Here is a 15,958-nt window from a genome sequence, read left to right on the forward strand (position 1 = left end):
TCTATCCTTTTCTCAAAATATTTTGAGAATTTGAGTAATAGAGTAAATAAAAGGCATAAATAAACTGTGATATTAAAAGAAAATACAATCAGCAATGAAGCTGAAATATGCTGTGAAGTCAGAATGATTTCTTCTAATAATTTCTTATCCTTCACTTGATGTTTGAGGTATACCTTTCCATACCATCCAACAAAGCTTCATTTTTTTCAACAGAAAACATTTCACCTGAAAATGTTTTAGCCCATACTACTTACAAAGATTAATATGCAGAAGCTGAGAGAGATGCACACTTGTACATCATGTCACCCCCACACAAACTCTTCTGTGATAATTCAGTCTCCTTCTATTTTGGCAATAGAAGCAGAAACCACTCAAAACCCAGCATCATCAGATTTGATGTTACAAATCATCCAAATCATCAGTACCAAAAAGTCACAATAATACCTGATCTTAGAATAAAAAATGGCAAAAGAGTTGTGTTCACAATTATTTTTTCCTTCAAAAGGGAAACATACAGACACAGATTTGGTGTATGGGGATTTTATGTTCAAAAGAAGCAAGCAGCTATGATGATTGATGGATGTTTTTAAGAATGCTGTTTTGGCAAGAAAAAATAACACAGTGCCTTCCCCCTGCCCCTTATTCCCTGTAGCTTTACATAATCAGTACAATTTTTTATTTTTGGTTTTAACTTGTACAGAGCATCGTAGAAAACATTACTGGAAGGGACCTTGAGAGGTCATGCAATCCAACCTCTACCCCAGGGTAGGATCTGTTCTTCCTGCATTGGTCCTGAAAGATGTCTGATCTGTTTTTAAAGACGGTCTATGAAGGGCAAAGGGTCACTATCATTGTTGTCTGCTCCAGGGCTCCAAAATCTTCACCATGAAGTTCCTCCAAATCTCTGATCTGAATCATACTTGTTGCAATTAAACAGATTACCGCTTCACCATGGCTACAGGAATGAGATAAATATCTTTGCTTCTGCAAAATCCTCATACACTTGCAAATTTGGGGAGAGTGAAATTGCCTAGCTTTTTCCATAATTACTTCAGCTTGGGAATTCTAACGAGACATTGGTTGGAGGTAATTGTTTAGGAAGTGCATAAGCAGCAGCTTGGAAATAATACTAATACTTACTGAGGGGAATAGCCTGCCCTTTGGGCTCTTTGTAAGCCAGCTGGACATAACCTAACTCAGACCAGAAAGTCTGCATGAAAGCAGATCAGGTGTGAAAGATGGCTATTTACAGACTCAGGAAATAGCAATGTACTTCATGACACATGGTACCCTAAATTCTCCCTATGATGAAAACTACAGAGCTATCACCCACTGAATGGTGAATATAATAGTCACTTCTGCTGCGGTCATGCAGACGCCATTAAGATACATTCAGGAGCCACTGGCTACTGTGGTACACCACAGTAGGCTACACAGAAACTACAGACAACATGATGAGAAATTACTGCCCTGATTAAAACTCTAGGTCCTCAGTTAGCCAGTATGAATGCCAGCATGATTTAAAGTGCCGGCTGTACCCAGCAGACCCCTTAATTTCTGTACCAGATTTCACTGTCCCCCAAACTGACTGTCTTGCCCAACTTGCCTATTGGAAACAAGTGGCTGTGTCTGTCACAGTTAAACACTGCTTTTACTCTCTGTGGAAATGGATGGCTATTCCCAACCCACCTAAAGCTGTACTTTGGTCTCTCAGCATACAGGACAGGGCTAACTCATGAGAACACTTGCCCTCCCAATCAAACACTTTCTCATCCCTCTGTGCACCCTTGCTGTGCTTCTGTGTCCTCTTGGCAGGACCTAAAAAGATACACAGCGGATGCACCAAAGCACAATTAAATATTACAGATGTGTGCTAATGCTTTGGGAAGGTGCCCGCTACCAAAGCCCTGCCAATTTACAGATTATTGTAAGAATACCTTAAAACTGGCAGCAGTACCATCCCACCTGCTGTCTTTGTCAGGGATCAGCATTTCTAGCCCTGTCTCCACTTCAGGACACAATATGTGGTGAAGCAGCACCTGCTGCTCTTGTGTCTCTGATGGGCATCTGTAAAGCTGGAGAGTAGATACAGGTGCTCAGAGTCTTCCTGCACACTGCCTCAGCCAAATGTACACTGACAGAAATATGAAGTTATCTCAGAACACAGATGTTTGGCTTTGCTGCCACTGCCTGACACTGGTACTTTATTTTCTTTATCATGTGTGTTGAATTGAAAGCTTTTTCTTAGGCCCTGACCTTGGCAGCAGTTGCTACTGCATTTCATCATAAAGATATGAGAAAAGAAGAGGGGGAAAAAAAAAAGAAGAGGGACTTGCTGAATTTTCATGATGCCCTTTGCAATCCTGAACAGTTCAACTAGAGCCCCCCTCTTAACAGTTTAACTTATCACACTAACACTACATCTTCCACTCCTTCATAGATACCTTTTTACTCCACCTCATCATGTCTTTCATGCGGGTTAAAAATACACATATTTTTCCAGCTGGCAGAGACAACTGAAAAAAAAATCTGTGTTAATTCTACATTGACCTTTTCTGAAATAATGGTTTCTGTTTTAAGCTGATTTTTGTTACGTTTTGCTTAGCGTGTCAATTGGCAGTTCAGATCATTTGGAGATGAAATTGCCTATAAAGCCTGTATGTGAATTCTCTGGTTCTACTGGTTTATCTATAAATTGTCATGCTCTTCCTTAGTCAATATAATTGAGGATTCTGTAAAACGCTTTGCTAATCTGTCTGTTATGAACAGGCATTGATGACTTAATGAGTGCTACACAGGCTAAAGCAATTCACTGGAAAGATTTTTTCTGAGGTTGGTAAAATTACAAGTCCTAATGTTCCAGCAATACCTCTTGCTGTTGTGTTTGCACCTGTACATGACATGGTGCTGGTGGTTTCTGTGTTTTCAGTTTATTCCTACAGGAATGACACTCCTCCCATGGCCCACATTTCTGTTTTCAGCTTGCTCCAACTGGGTCCACCTGTGTGAAAGCCTGCTGTTCTGTCCAGGAGATCCTTCCTGCATACTTGCCACTCAGTGAAACACAACCTTTTACTACCCACCCAGGTATTATTTTTGGGTGAAAGACCATGCAGAAATGCTTTTATTTAAAAAAAAAAATAAAAAGAAAAAATAAAAAAAATTGAGCAGTGAAGACAAATTTCTTGTCAGTATTTGCAGCAGGAGAATGTCAATCTAATGAGCAAGTGGGATGAAAATGTAGTTTTTGATGCAAATCTACAAACCCATGGTTGTCTGAGTTAAAAGATTTCTTGACAAGAGTGAAATGTTGTCTCACTATTATTTCAATATATAAAACTGAAGTTCAAAATAATGAATTCAAAATTATTCAGACCCAATGTTCAGAAGAAGTCAGACAAGTAAGAGGAAGACAGAATAGGAAATTAAAAGTATCTTCCTGTGATTTCTGTTATCAAGGGTCAACTTTACAGTTAATTTCACCCAGAAATACTTCAAATAGTTCTGCAGAACTCAATAAAATCATAACGCATCTGATTTTTATTTTATGTACTTACTCAAAAAAAGTGGTCCATCCAGTCTCATCGCTTTTAGTTGCCAGAAGTCCACTGTTGCCATGGTAGGTAAATAAGACCAGCTCCTGCCCTTGTGCAGTCATGCTTTTCAAACATCCATTGGTGCCTATGGTCAGCCAGATGACTTGGTTATCAGGAGAGACCACTCTTACTGGCATCCGGTTGGGATCCCGCCTGATCCGAAGAGTATTCCCATTGCTGTCCGTTACCGCAGTAATATCATTGTCATTACTGTAGCTAAAATTGTACAGGTAGTCTCCGGTGACTAAACTCACAGTGTACTGGTGAGTACCATTGACATCAAAGATATACAGCTCTTGGTCAGTTGGAGAAGCAACTTCATAGAAGTTCATTGAATTCATTAAGGGTTTGTTCTTTGACACAGCCCGGATCCTAATGTTTCCCAGATCAGCAATATACAGCGTGCCATCTGGAGACACCGCTAAGGAGGAGGGGGCATTAAGTTTGGCATCTTTAGCATAGCCATCTCCATTTTGGTAACAGTCACAGTTAACATCATTTTTGCAATCACACTCTGAGGGTATTCCAGCAACTAAAGAGATCTCTCCATCAGTTGTGACCTGTCTTATCCTATTTATCTTTTTCTCATCAGTTTCTGTAATGTAAAGCACCCCGCTGTAGGACACGGCGATGGCAGTGGCTGACTCCAGCGTGGTCTGGACAGCGTGTTTGCCCACCGTGTACTCCACCCCGGGAACCTGGCAGTGCATCGGCCTCCCCGCAGCAATGCGAACCTGGCGGTTTTCGGTGATCTGCAGAACCACGTTGTTATCCAAAACGTAAATGGAGTTATCCATTGGGTTGATAGCTAAATCTGTAGGCCATTCCAGACGAACCTAAACAAAGAGAAGTAGTTTGTTAAACAGCTGACCAGTGCAGATTAAATTAATTAATTAACCTCCTGTTTTAGACACTGCTGTAAGGGTGTTTTCCATCTGCTGTAAGCAATGATGACTGAAGAACTTCCATGAATATATGCAGCAAACTAAAGCTTTTCAGGGAGGCAAGGGGAACAGTATTCAGGCATCTGTTTTATTGAAAAGAAAGCCAGTTGCACTGAAACTATAATATAGGCTGAGTTTCCCCTCCAATAAATGCAATACTTTTCTGTATCACAAATGCATAAATAACTACAGACACAGATATCAATGTCTAAATACTTGTCAACAGTATTCACCTTTTCTTCTTGTAGCAGCAAAAATAATGTACTACCTTCCAGATTTTGAAACACTGTACTCCATTTTTTGAATATACCATGTCCCTTCTTACCTACACAAGTTTTTAAGACAAATAGAAAAGTACAGGGGTTTTGTGTAAATCCTTTCATTCGCTCTAGTAGGCTAAGGATGTCAGCAATTCAGAAAACATCAACATGCCAAGACAGTTCTAACAGATATGCCATTCTCCCAGTATTTACTACCAGGCTTAATGTTTCCTGCTGATAGTTTTGCTGTTCTAAACCAAACTGAACTTTATGGGCAGAAAAATTGAATGCAGAAGCATTTATAGCTAAGAGAATACACTGCAATTCACATCTGTGGAACAGGTTGCTTTCTCCCCCAAACCTGCTGTTTAACATCCATCACACTTCACCCAGTTTTATTTTAAGGGGTGTGAAAGCTGAATGTCAATTTCTATCCCCAGCTCAGCTTTCCAAATTAGCAGCAACTGAAAAGTACCTGGCTGATGTGCATGCTGGTATCACAGGTTAGAGGTCGTGCTGAGGTGAGGTCATTGGAGCCAAGCAAAGTTGATATTATTCCATTCTGATCCACTTTTCTGATCATGGTCCCATCGACAAAGTAGATTAACCCATTCTTGTCTATTGCTATTCCTTCAGTGAAGCAAATAAAAATTAGGGGTTTTTTTTGTTGTACTAGCAGTGAATATATTATCCATAACTAAGGGTATAGGTAGCATGTGCCTAGTGGAAATTGTAGTCAGAAATTCTGGTCTCAGGCAGTAGGTAGTAATACGGCTTGTTAATGTATTTTGTGTGAAAAACCAATATTCAGCATGAAATCGACTACTGTTGATTGCATTTGCTGTTCATTTGCTTTTGTGTGTTGGGAAGGGCCTAGATTTTTTAAGTTAACTTTAAACATGGGATAAATGGAACCAAAAGCACTGCTCATTTTAGATACTCACTGCTGCCTGCCAAACACATAGTTTAAATGCTATTATTGAGTGTTTAAAAATGCTCAATAACCACTAAAGCCAAATACTTCCTAAAAATCAACCAGAATTGATTTAAAAAAAATAAGTCCTCTGTAGCTCTCTTCCTCTATAGACTTTCTACTTGGAATAAAATCACTCAAATCCCCAATTTTTGGAGCCAGCTATTGAATTCAGTAATTAAATATGATCATGTCCCCAGCTCTTAACTTCTGCGTTATTTTATGTCACAGAGGGAAAACTCTTTTTACCTTTAGGGCTCATGAGAGTTGCCTCCACTGCCTTGCCTCCATCACCACACCTTGCCTCATCGAATGGCAGGCACTGCTCCCCTGTTCCTCCAATCACCTCAACATTTTTGGTGAGGTCTTTTGCACCAGTGAGCGACTTGGGCCGATAAATCCTGCGTGTGTTCGTGTCAGAAACGTACAGATCTCCTGTCACGGGGTCAGTTGCGAGGTAGTATCTGTGAGCTGGGTTGTTGCTGTAAAATGGAATTACACATTGCATATGCTGTAGTTAATTGCAGCTGACATGGGATCAAGGAGAAAACAGTTTAGCTCCTATGCAGTGTGCAGTAACCCAGACAGAGTTAAAGTCAATGGTGATGCTCCGTGCATAGGTAGCACAGGTCATGGCTCAAAAACGGTTTTGGTCATTTCTCATCTGTGTCACAGGCAGCTCAATCTAGATTAATCCTCTGGGGATTAATTTTGTCTTTGTCTTTTGTCTTTAACAGGTCCATTTTGTCTTTGACGCTCTCAGGACAGTTCAAGCTCTCTCATTAGAGACTGCAGATGTCTCTCTAATAAGCCAAATCAAAACACTGGAGTTTAAAACCTTCTGAAAGTTCTGGGAACCTTGATCTAGTCCTGAATTTTGCAGCAGGAACCAGCCCTCACTTACACTTTGTTGGTATTATCCTGTCTGTTTTATTATCATTTATATAAGGCTGCTGGGGTTCATGGTTAATGTAATTCATAAACAGATAAGACAGAGTTTGAATGATGAGTTCACAGGCAAGAGATAAGACATCATTCATAAGTATTTGTTTAATCCACTGCTTTCAAATGCGTGATACACATGATTTAACACATTAAGAAATGTCATCTCTTCCACCAGAGACCAAGCAGAGCTTTTCCATTCTTCTTAAGTCAGAGTCATATTTCAAATAACTGTACACATTGGCACAAACCCGCTAACTATGCCAGCACAGTCTTTATTACAGTGAAAATATATATTGCTAACCATTTTCTCAGAAACGTACATTTTGCCTCTCCACTGGTGCCACATAATTGAGAATTACTTCCCTGCTGGTTAAAAAAACAGCCCTGGAGATTGCCTTTTGTGTTGATATATTATGATGTAGAAACTTAACCCACTGCAGTTGGGATTCCTGACCTAATTCATGGCATGAAGAGCTGAAATAAGGTCATGTAAATACATGAGGTAATTTCAGATGCTCCCCTCATGGACTGGAGCAGAGTGTCAGAACAGTCACTTCTGATGTTTGCAAAAGCGCTGCTTAAACAGATCTACCAGTCTGGTGGTAGCCAAACATCTGTTCACAGAATGATGTACTTCACGTTTCGTAAATACATAACTGTGCTAATGTAACACATTTTTATGTACTGCCACTTGGAAAACGCAACAAGAGACCAACAGGAACAACTTGTGAACAAATTATGTCTTTTAGCAGGGACAGATTTTTATAGCTATCCAATTACAAAGACACAGAAAAAAAATGTGTTGCATAAATAGGATTTGATTTGGTTTTAAGACTTTTAACATGTTGGTTCAGAACGAATGAAACCAAGTGAAACAGACTAATGAAATCAAATACACAGTTATTAGCACCTCTTAAAATGCTCTGCTATTGCACTGTTGCACAGTGTGTCTGAAAACAATCAAATGCAGGCTTACTTTAAATTCCTGTCTATTACAAATCTATTATTGCCAATGTGCTAAATAGTTTGAAGGTATTTTCAAAACCTTAATTTATGCAGTGATCATTTAATATGATCACTATGTAGTGTGCAAATTATTTATACCTCCATAGACTGCAAATTAAATTACACCCATTTACATGATTACTTTGGTCTTTAAGAAACTTTGCAAACACTCCAAATATATACACACTGCAAGATGTGAAATGTGCAATTAATTTTTATTTCATTGTAATTTAAAATAAAGTTATTTCTTATTCTACTGCAATCTAAATTAACATACCTCTCTTCAACCCATCTAACACTGCCTCAATCATATTTTTCAGCCACTGAAATAAGAAGTAATCAAATCAAAAAGTAATTTATGCCTAACACAATTACTTATTTCCAAAAAGAAGTTTAAAAGCTCTTTTCTTCATAGATATGAAGATATATAGTCTAATTAATTCCAACAGAAAAGGAATTGGGATGAGTTTTCATGGCAAGTAGTGTATCCTCATTAAACCAAAAAATACACCGGATAATTTAAATGCATTTTCTCATTTTATTAAAAAATCCCTCCAAGTTTCCAAGTCCATAGGATATTTCTACTGAATCAATAGAAACTCTCCAACTTTCCATATGTACATGTCTAATGGCTCCTTTCTGAGTTGATACAACAGGCTTAACCTCAGCATTTCTTTTCAGGTGAAGGTTGAACAGCCAAGGCAGCTTTTGCTGCCAACAGTTTGTAGGAGAAAGGCAGAATTTGAGGAACTGAATAATTGTTGAATGAAAACTGCATTTGTTTTCTAGCCAGAAAACATCCATGAGCACTATGTAGACCACAAAAATAGTACAGGGATAAGCAGCCAGCAGCTGGAAAGCTGGAGAGTTTATGCAATTTCATTGTACCCTGAAATGAAATTAAGCTTCTGCCTTCTACCAATAACAACAAATGCAAAGAAATGAAATCCCCAGCCCGTGACTTACTGACTCATTCAGTATTGCCTAATCACTTTCAGTAGCCTGCAAAACATGGAGTTACATACCCACACTGGCCCCTGTAAAGACAGATGTCTAAAAATTAATTTGTTCTGTCTATGCCGAATAATAGTTAAGTGCTTTGAATTGAAAGTGGGCACACTGTGCACAGAGCTGTAATGATCTATTTCCCTTTGCTTTTATCTTGCTTAGGCTGATCTTTTACCTCTTTAGCTGTCAGATCACCTGGACTATTCTCCATATACAGATTTTTTTCCAAAATACTCCTGTTTCAGTTCCTGTCTCTCTTGCCTTCACTATGTGCCCTCTAAATCGTATATCCCTTCAAAGCTGTTTATATGTTTTGTTAAACTTTTTTTTTCCTGGCTCTCTACAGATTTGGGATAGTGCCATAGCCTACAAAAGACCTCCTTGTCTTCAAAGTCCTTCTGAAAATGACTTCTTCCATGAATGTCTACCAGCATTAATCACTCACAGCATCATTTCAGCTTTGAGATTGAAAAAATGTGAGGTCACTGGTACATAAGAGGAGAAATTGGATCTGCATTCTCTCTCTAAAAGAGTACAGGCTTCTTGAGATAGGAAACACATCATACTGCACTGAAGTACTGTGTTTATAGCTAGGAAAGGTGAATGCTTGAATAGACAAGAGATCTGAACTAGTATTTAGCCTCATTCAGTAGTTTTACTTGGGGAATGCATTTTTTAGTGCATTTTCTTCTAATACCCAACAATTATCTTTTGCAAAGTGGTCTGTTGAGGGCTGTTTTCCAAACAGCAGTTTAAGCAGATATCTCCTCAGCAGTCTGAAAGGTTTGCCAGTGGAACTGGACATCTGGTCCCTTCTCCTCTTACAGGCCAGACAGATGTGCTTCCCGCTACAGAATTTCACAGGACTCTGCACAAATTCATGCAGCCAAAAGAAGGTATTTGGTCTCACAGTGTGTCCTTAGCTGGTGAGCCCATTGCAAGAGGATTTGGTGGATCCTAATAGTTTACACGTCTTAAATAAAAGGCGGCTAAATTAAGAGAATAAAAAGCTACCAGGAGATATTAGACATAAAGATCCCACTCTTGGCTTAGGAAGTCTCTCATCAGCAAATCTCTAAGGCTGAGAGTAGACACTAGGAAATTGTTGTATGATGTGAGAGAAAACTCAGACTCATGATAAATCTTGTTGGGCTGCACAATGGGCTCCACACCTCCTGCCTACTGGCTCCACAAGTGCTCCTGCAGAGCCAGCTCTCCAGAGCCCTCTGTGTCTCCTGCCTCAGGAGGAGCCCTCACTTCACAGCTGCTATATGGGCCCATGCTGTTACACTAATTTGTGTGGTACGATTGCAATTTTGCTACTCAGAGCTTCTGCACGTTTAGGCATGAATAAAGCAGAAAAGCTTCAGTATTCTCCCTCACCAACTTTTTTTACATGCAGGGGATCCAGTTTCTGAAATGCTGCAGTTGAGTCTGTGACCACAGTTCTGCCAGAGGCAAGAGAGGGTGGCGCTACTAAATCACAGCAAAACAAACCTCAATATGCATCCACTCTTTAATCCCCTTCTCTACATTCCACAACCCCATTTTAAGTATTATTCCACGTTCTATGTGTTTGCCAAGTCAATATCCTATCTGCAGTATATATAGTTGCAATCGCAACTTTGTGATACCACAAGGGATATAATTCTTTTAAGAGTGGTGGAACACTTACAAACTAATTGTGATAGTGAAACCCTGAACCCACCAAACAGAAGAGACTGCCTCCAAGTCATTCCTGGAAAAAAACCACAGAACCAATTCTGATCATTAGCACTGATGCAGACACCTTATTTAGTCATGGCTATTTTTGCCTAACACGTTTGAAACTTATTTTTGAAAACACAGAACCCTTTTTCACACAGAAGTCTGTCCAAAGGAAAGTGAATTTAAAAAAAAAGGACAACAGAGATATGACTCTGGGATTTGTTAAAACAAGGAAGGAAAATGATTGGCAGCAAAAAGGAGAGAAAGGTACCAGTGGGCCTGCTAAGCTGCATACTTAGCAGTTCTGCCACAAAGGTTTGCAGGGTTTCATGTCTGCCACAAGATTTCAGCATGATTCTGGTTTTTTCCTCCTTATCAGCACCAGCTGCTGTAGTGGCAAAGCAATTCTAAGCATCCACCTACTCTTCTGTTCTTGCCATTATTGTAGCAATGCCAGGATGGATGAATGCTATACTACAATCCTCTGACTACTGTTGTTTCTATGACCAATTTTGTGAGTCTCGGTGTATTTTAAAGTCTTAACTCCTGGACTTGTGTTATTGCTATTTCAACTTCCGTTATTAAAAGAAGCTCACCTTTAAAGAAACAAATCTGTTAAATGAGAGCCTGAAAAGAGTCAACATCAAAAAGCTAATGAAATTAACTCCCTTGATACTTTTATATGCCATTCTCATCATGTTTGGTGCATCTGATGAATGAGTGAGTTTTGATAGGATCAGCAAAAGCGCTGCCAGCAAGGAGTGAGCAGAGGTGAGGGAACAGCAAAGGAGGGCACACACAAGCATAACAAGGAGCCTGACTGTGGACAGAGAGTGATGAGAAAAGAGGAACTCATCGGAAAGGACGATACAGCCTGACAGTTGACATAACTAAAACATATGAACTCATTATTTTTGAAAAATACTCCTATTTTCTAGTAATACATCTCAGAAATGACTTGCCCATTATAAGCATTCATTTGTTAAAAAAGAAAGAAGAACAGTTAGAAAAATATAAATCTTCTTTAAGGAATGCTTACCTATGTCTAAAATCTTTATTTCTTGGTGGGAGCAAGTAAAAAAGAACAGAAAAACATTATTAGACAAACATTCAGAAAGGATGTTAAAAGATGAGAAGAAGGCAACATTTACATCTATCATTAGTGAAGTGGTGAATGATTGTCCCTTGTCCACTGACCACATATGTTAACTCTTAAAATCTGCAGAATTATTACTTTGGGTAGATTAAATTCTCACATAGTTAAAATATTTTATGAAGGTAAAATATTTTCATTTCAGTTTTAAATACTTTTAAAATCTTTTAACTCAATTTCTGCTTTGTTCCCAAAAGCATTCGCAAACTCAGAGTTACACCAGGTCAGTACTTTAATTAGCTACAGTAACTCATAATTCCAAAAGTCCAGGATGAGAAAAAAACATACCTTAGCTCCAGAACACTAGTTACATTTCCAGATGGGAATATCCGCCGAACGTAGTTGAAATCCCCCACGTACAGACTGCCATCTATCCCACAAGCTAAGGCAACTGGAGCCAGTAATTTATTACCATCAGCTTGACCATTACAGCTTGGACAGGAGATGCTGCGTCGTCTCCCGTTGCCCATAATGCTACTAACAACTGGGGGCTGCTGAGATATAAATTGATTTTCACCATTCCCTTTGTAGAGGATTCCTGCCAGAAAATAGAGAAAAAAAAAAAACCAAACCAAAACCCAGTAACATTTATAAAAACTCTGAATGTATATACATAAAATGATGCAAAAGAATTCTAAATATACTTTTAGCTAGTTAGTGTAAGTTTAGTAATCTTTACAGTTTTGAAATAGCCCAGAAATGACTGAAATTCTAATGTGCTTCATAAAAAAAGTAAAATAATATATTTGCAAATTGTGTTCCTAAAGTCCTAGTATAACTAATTATGAATATCATGTCAAATGTAAGCTGAATTAGATTACTGCTGCAAATTGTAAACATTAATTAAAGAGCCACTTCAAAAAGTTGTAGATTGCTTCAATTTTACATTAGAAAAGATTCTTTACTCAGCTCACAACGTAAGTGTTCCTCTGGCAACAAAGTCTGCCCCAATACCATATCTGCAGTTATAGACAGTTATTAAAAACGTCAAAACAACAACAAAAAAATGTGGTGCCAGGCCAACCTGCCTCTGGAACTTAATTCTGCTTTGGGCCATGAAAGAAACAATAATTTTGTGAAGACAAAGCAATATGCCAGAAGTATTTTTCTTCCTTATAGCCTGTGTAGGAAATCTGAGAGGAAAAATGGATGCTTTATGCTAAATCTTCAGTCTTGGGGGAAAAAAAAGAAAAAAAGTATGCTAAAATGTTGCCAGGACCCTTATTTTTCAATCTCATGATGAATCCATTAAGGTGTCCTCTACAAATGGTCAGTTATTATGGTTCCACTTGTACGTCGCCATATGTCTTTCCATGGTATAATCCATGTATACCACACATCACTTTATACTGTAGAGAGATCTGGGTTTTATTGATTGCATGCCCAGAGTTTCGTGCAGTTTGGAGCTAAGGGATACAGTAATCTTTTGAGAAGTTTAGAAGAAATTTAAGATGCATTTCTCTTTCCCTCCTCACTCCTAAAGTGCACAATTTGTACAGAAGAGTATGAGAAAAAATACTTTGCTTTCCTCTTTAAATGTTTTAGGTGTCTTCACTACTTTTAATGTTATAAAATGCAAGAAATTATAAATGTAAAACCAATATATGTGATAAAATCAGAAAAAATGAAAATGGTTTATGGAAACCTAATGGCAAGTAATCTAAATAAGTAATCTAAATCAAAAGAGGAAGAATGTATTTTTCATGAATAGTTAAAGCCAGAATGCATTAACAGTATACGAAATCCCCTCTCCTATGATTACATCATTTATGACAATCATGGCACTATAATTTTGCCTGAAATAGCTGAGTTCTACAATTTTCATCAGAGGAATTCTATAAGTCAGCACAGTGCACTATTGCACCTGATTTATTCTGTCATTACCTTGAAAAATTGGTCCTTCACATTTCTCCTCCTATTATCACAGACTAAAAGATGTACATTAGACTATTTACTGCAGTAGTTTGGATTTCCATGCAAACACAGTGTGCACTCTCTTCTGAATAGATTATACATCTCATCCACCTTGTCATTACAACTCTCCACTTGGTTTATTCAATTAGACACATGACAATTTGAAAAGTCATTACTTGTCAAATGTACTCTAAAACATAATTTAAAGCCATAATCAATTTACCCAGTGAACAGAATCAATCTTACACATATAATTATAGCTCTTTACATTTTTAGATGGATTACTTTACAATAATTTGCACAGGTTTGGGGTTGGTTTTTTTTAACAGTGTAAATTAGGTACAGTGACACCTTTTCCCTTGATTTGGTTACCTTGTTTCCCTACCAGTCAGAGGCAATGCTTTAGGTGTTGACACTGTGTTACACATAAGCTTGTGTACCAGGGGGAGACCTTCAGGGGACATCAAGTACTTCAGAAGAGAGGACCTTCCTGATAATTACTCTGGATTCCTCTCCTGCATGAAAATCCAGTGCTACCAGCTACTACTTTAAGCTCTGTGACTGTTTACTTCACCTTCCCTACATGCTTCCAGCCAAGTTTTTCCAAATTTCTTCCCGTTCAGTGTTGAGCTGAGGTTTCCTAAGCATGGCACCCCACAAACAGTTGCTGAGCAGCATGCTTGACAAATACACTTTGATGCCAAAGTTACTGGGCAACAGCAAATTGCAGCTGGAGAGAGGAGTGAGAATATGAGCAAGCACCAGCTCTGCAGACAGCAAGGTCTGCAGAAGGTGAGGGAGGAGGTGCTGCAGGTACCAGAGCTGAGATTGCCCTGAAGCTCATGGGAGAAGAACACAGTGAGGCAGCTGAGCCCCTGCAGAACATGGTGTCCATGGTGGAGCACATATCCACCTGGAGGGCCCACATCAGAACAAGGGGATGCCCTTGGAGGCTGTAACCCCTGTGGGAAGCTCATGCTGGAGCAGGCTCTTGGCAGGGCCTGTGGACACATGGAAGATGAGCCTGTGCTGGAGTAGGTTTTCTGCCAGGACTTGTGATCCCATTGGAGCCATTTGTTCCTGAAATACTGCACCCCACAGAGCAGACCCCCACTGAGCAGTTGTGAAGAACTGCAGCCTGTGGGAAGGACTCGCATTGGAGAAGTTCATAGAGATTGTCTACTGTGAGAGGGAGCCCATGCTGGAGCAGGGAAGAGTGTAAGGAGTTCTTCCTCCTCTGAGGAGGAAGGAGTGACAGAGACAGGGTGTGATGAACTGACCACAGCCTCCATTCCCTGTGTCCCCTGCACCACTGGCAGGGAGAAGGTGGAGAATTCAGGAGTAAAGTTAAGTCTGGAAAGAAGGGATGACTGGGCGAGTTGTTTCTAAGATTGCTTTTCTTTGTCACTACACTACTGTGATTTGACTGGTAATAAATTAAAATCATTTTCCCCAGTCAATTCTGTATTGCCCATGACAGCGACTGCTGAGAGATCTGTCCCTGTCCTTATCTCAACCCATGAGCCTTTCATTCTGTTTTCTCTCCCCTGTCCAGCTGGGGAGTGACTGGATGGCTTTGGTGTCTAGCCAGAGTCAACCCACCACAGCATATTCAACACAGACTGTGATGAATTTATTCATGCATATGTATTTATAAGATGCAGAAGCATGACACTCAATGTGAATCACAGAAACAAAGAATATCCTGAAGTTATTCCTGAAGTGGAAGGGACCCACAGGATTATTGAGTCCAACTCCTGGCCCTGCACAGGACAACCCCAAGAATCACATCATGTGCCTGAGAGCATTGTCCTAACACTTCCTGCCAACTCTGACTGGCTTGGTGATGTGACCACTTCCCTGGGGAGCCAGGGAAGCTCAAAGCATTTAGCATTTGCAAAATGTTTTATAATTTCCTTTTTTACAAATACAGCAAATAGCAAAAAGTTTGAATGAGAGACCTGAAGTGCAGGGCAGTGGAGCCGTAAAACTAGCAAGAAGAAAATTAACTCCTTACCATTCTGAACATCCAATACATGATGCTTATCCAATGTCCAACCACCCATATTGGAGGCATCCAGTTCATAACCCTGCAAAATGGCAGTCCTCTTTTCCCACAGAGTTAGATCCAAGCAAGACTCATACTCATAACCTACAGACACTGAAATAACAGCACATGTCCTCATTAAGTACAGGAACTCATTGTGAAGAAGAGTTTAAAGAATGTGATTTCCTTTAGCTACATGCATTCTTTTGCTCTCCAAGGACACATGAAAATTCCTATGGCTTCTTAGTCATGTTGAAAATACTAACCAGAATCTTAGGTTATTAAAATATTTTTAGTTATTAAGAGTAAGTGAATTAAGACAGATGCAGAGGAAAGCCATTTTGTGATGCATGTCAGACTGCTATTGTTCTTTAGTTAAAGTACACAGAGTGTGTAGACTAAACAC

General features: G+C 39.3%; 1 protein-coding gene across 6 annotated transcripts in view; it reads right to left on the minus strand.

Moving 5' to 3' along the window:
* Positions 1-15,958, minus strand: part of TENM3 (teneurin transmembrane protein 3) — a 309,761-nt gene that overhangs the window by 28,509 nt on the left and 265,294 nt on the right. For 4 of the 6 annotated variants that reach the window (XM_062492835.1, XM_062492833.1, XM_062492832.1 and 1 more), the window contains 6 exons: positions 15,523-15,666; positions 11,880-12,129; positions 11,478-11,498; positions 6,023-6,255; positions 5,276-5,430; positions 3,558-4,432 (listed from right to left, as the gene is read on the minus strand). In XM_062492835.1, the coding sequence (XP_062348819.1) occupies positions 3,558-4,432; positions 5,276-5,430; positions 6,023-6,255; positions 11,478-11,498; positions 11,880-12,129; positions 15,523-15,666 (1,678 nt within the window). The remainder of the gene's footprint in view (positions 1-3,557; positions 4,433-5,275; positions 5,431-6,022; positions 6,256-11,477; positions 11,499-11,879; positions 12,130-15,522; positions 15,667-15,958) is intronic. The other 2 variants (XM_062492838.1, XM_062492834.1) reach the window with 1 other exon arrangement.

The sequence above is a fragment of the Cinclus cinclus genome, chromosome 5 (genome assembly GCF_963662255.1).
Source record: "Cinclus cinclus chromosome 5, bCinCin1.1, whole genome shotgun sequence".
NCBI lineage: Eukaryota > Metazoa > Chordata > Aves > Passeriformes > Cinclidae > Cinclus > Cinclus cinclus.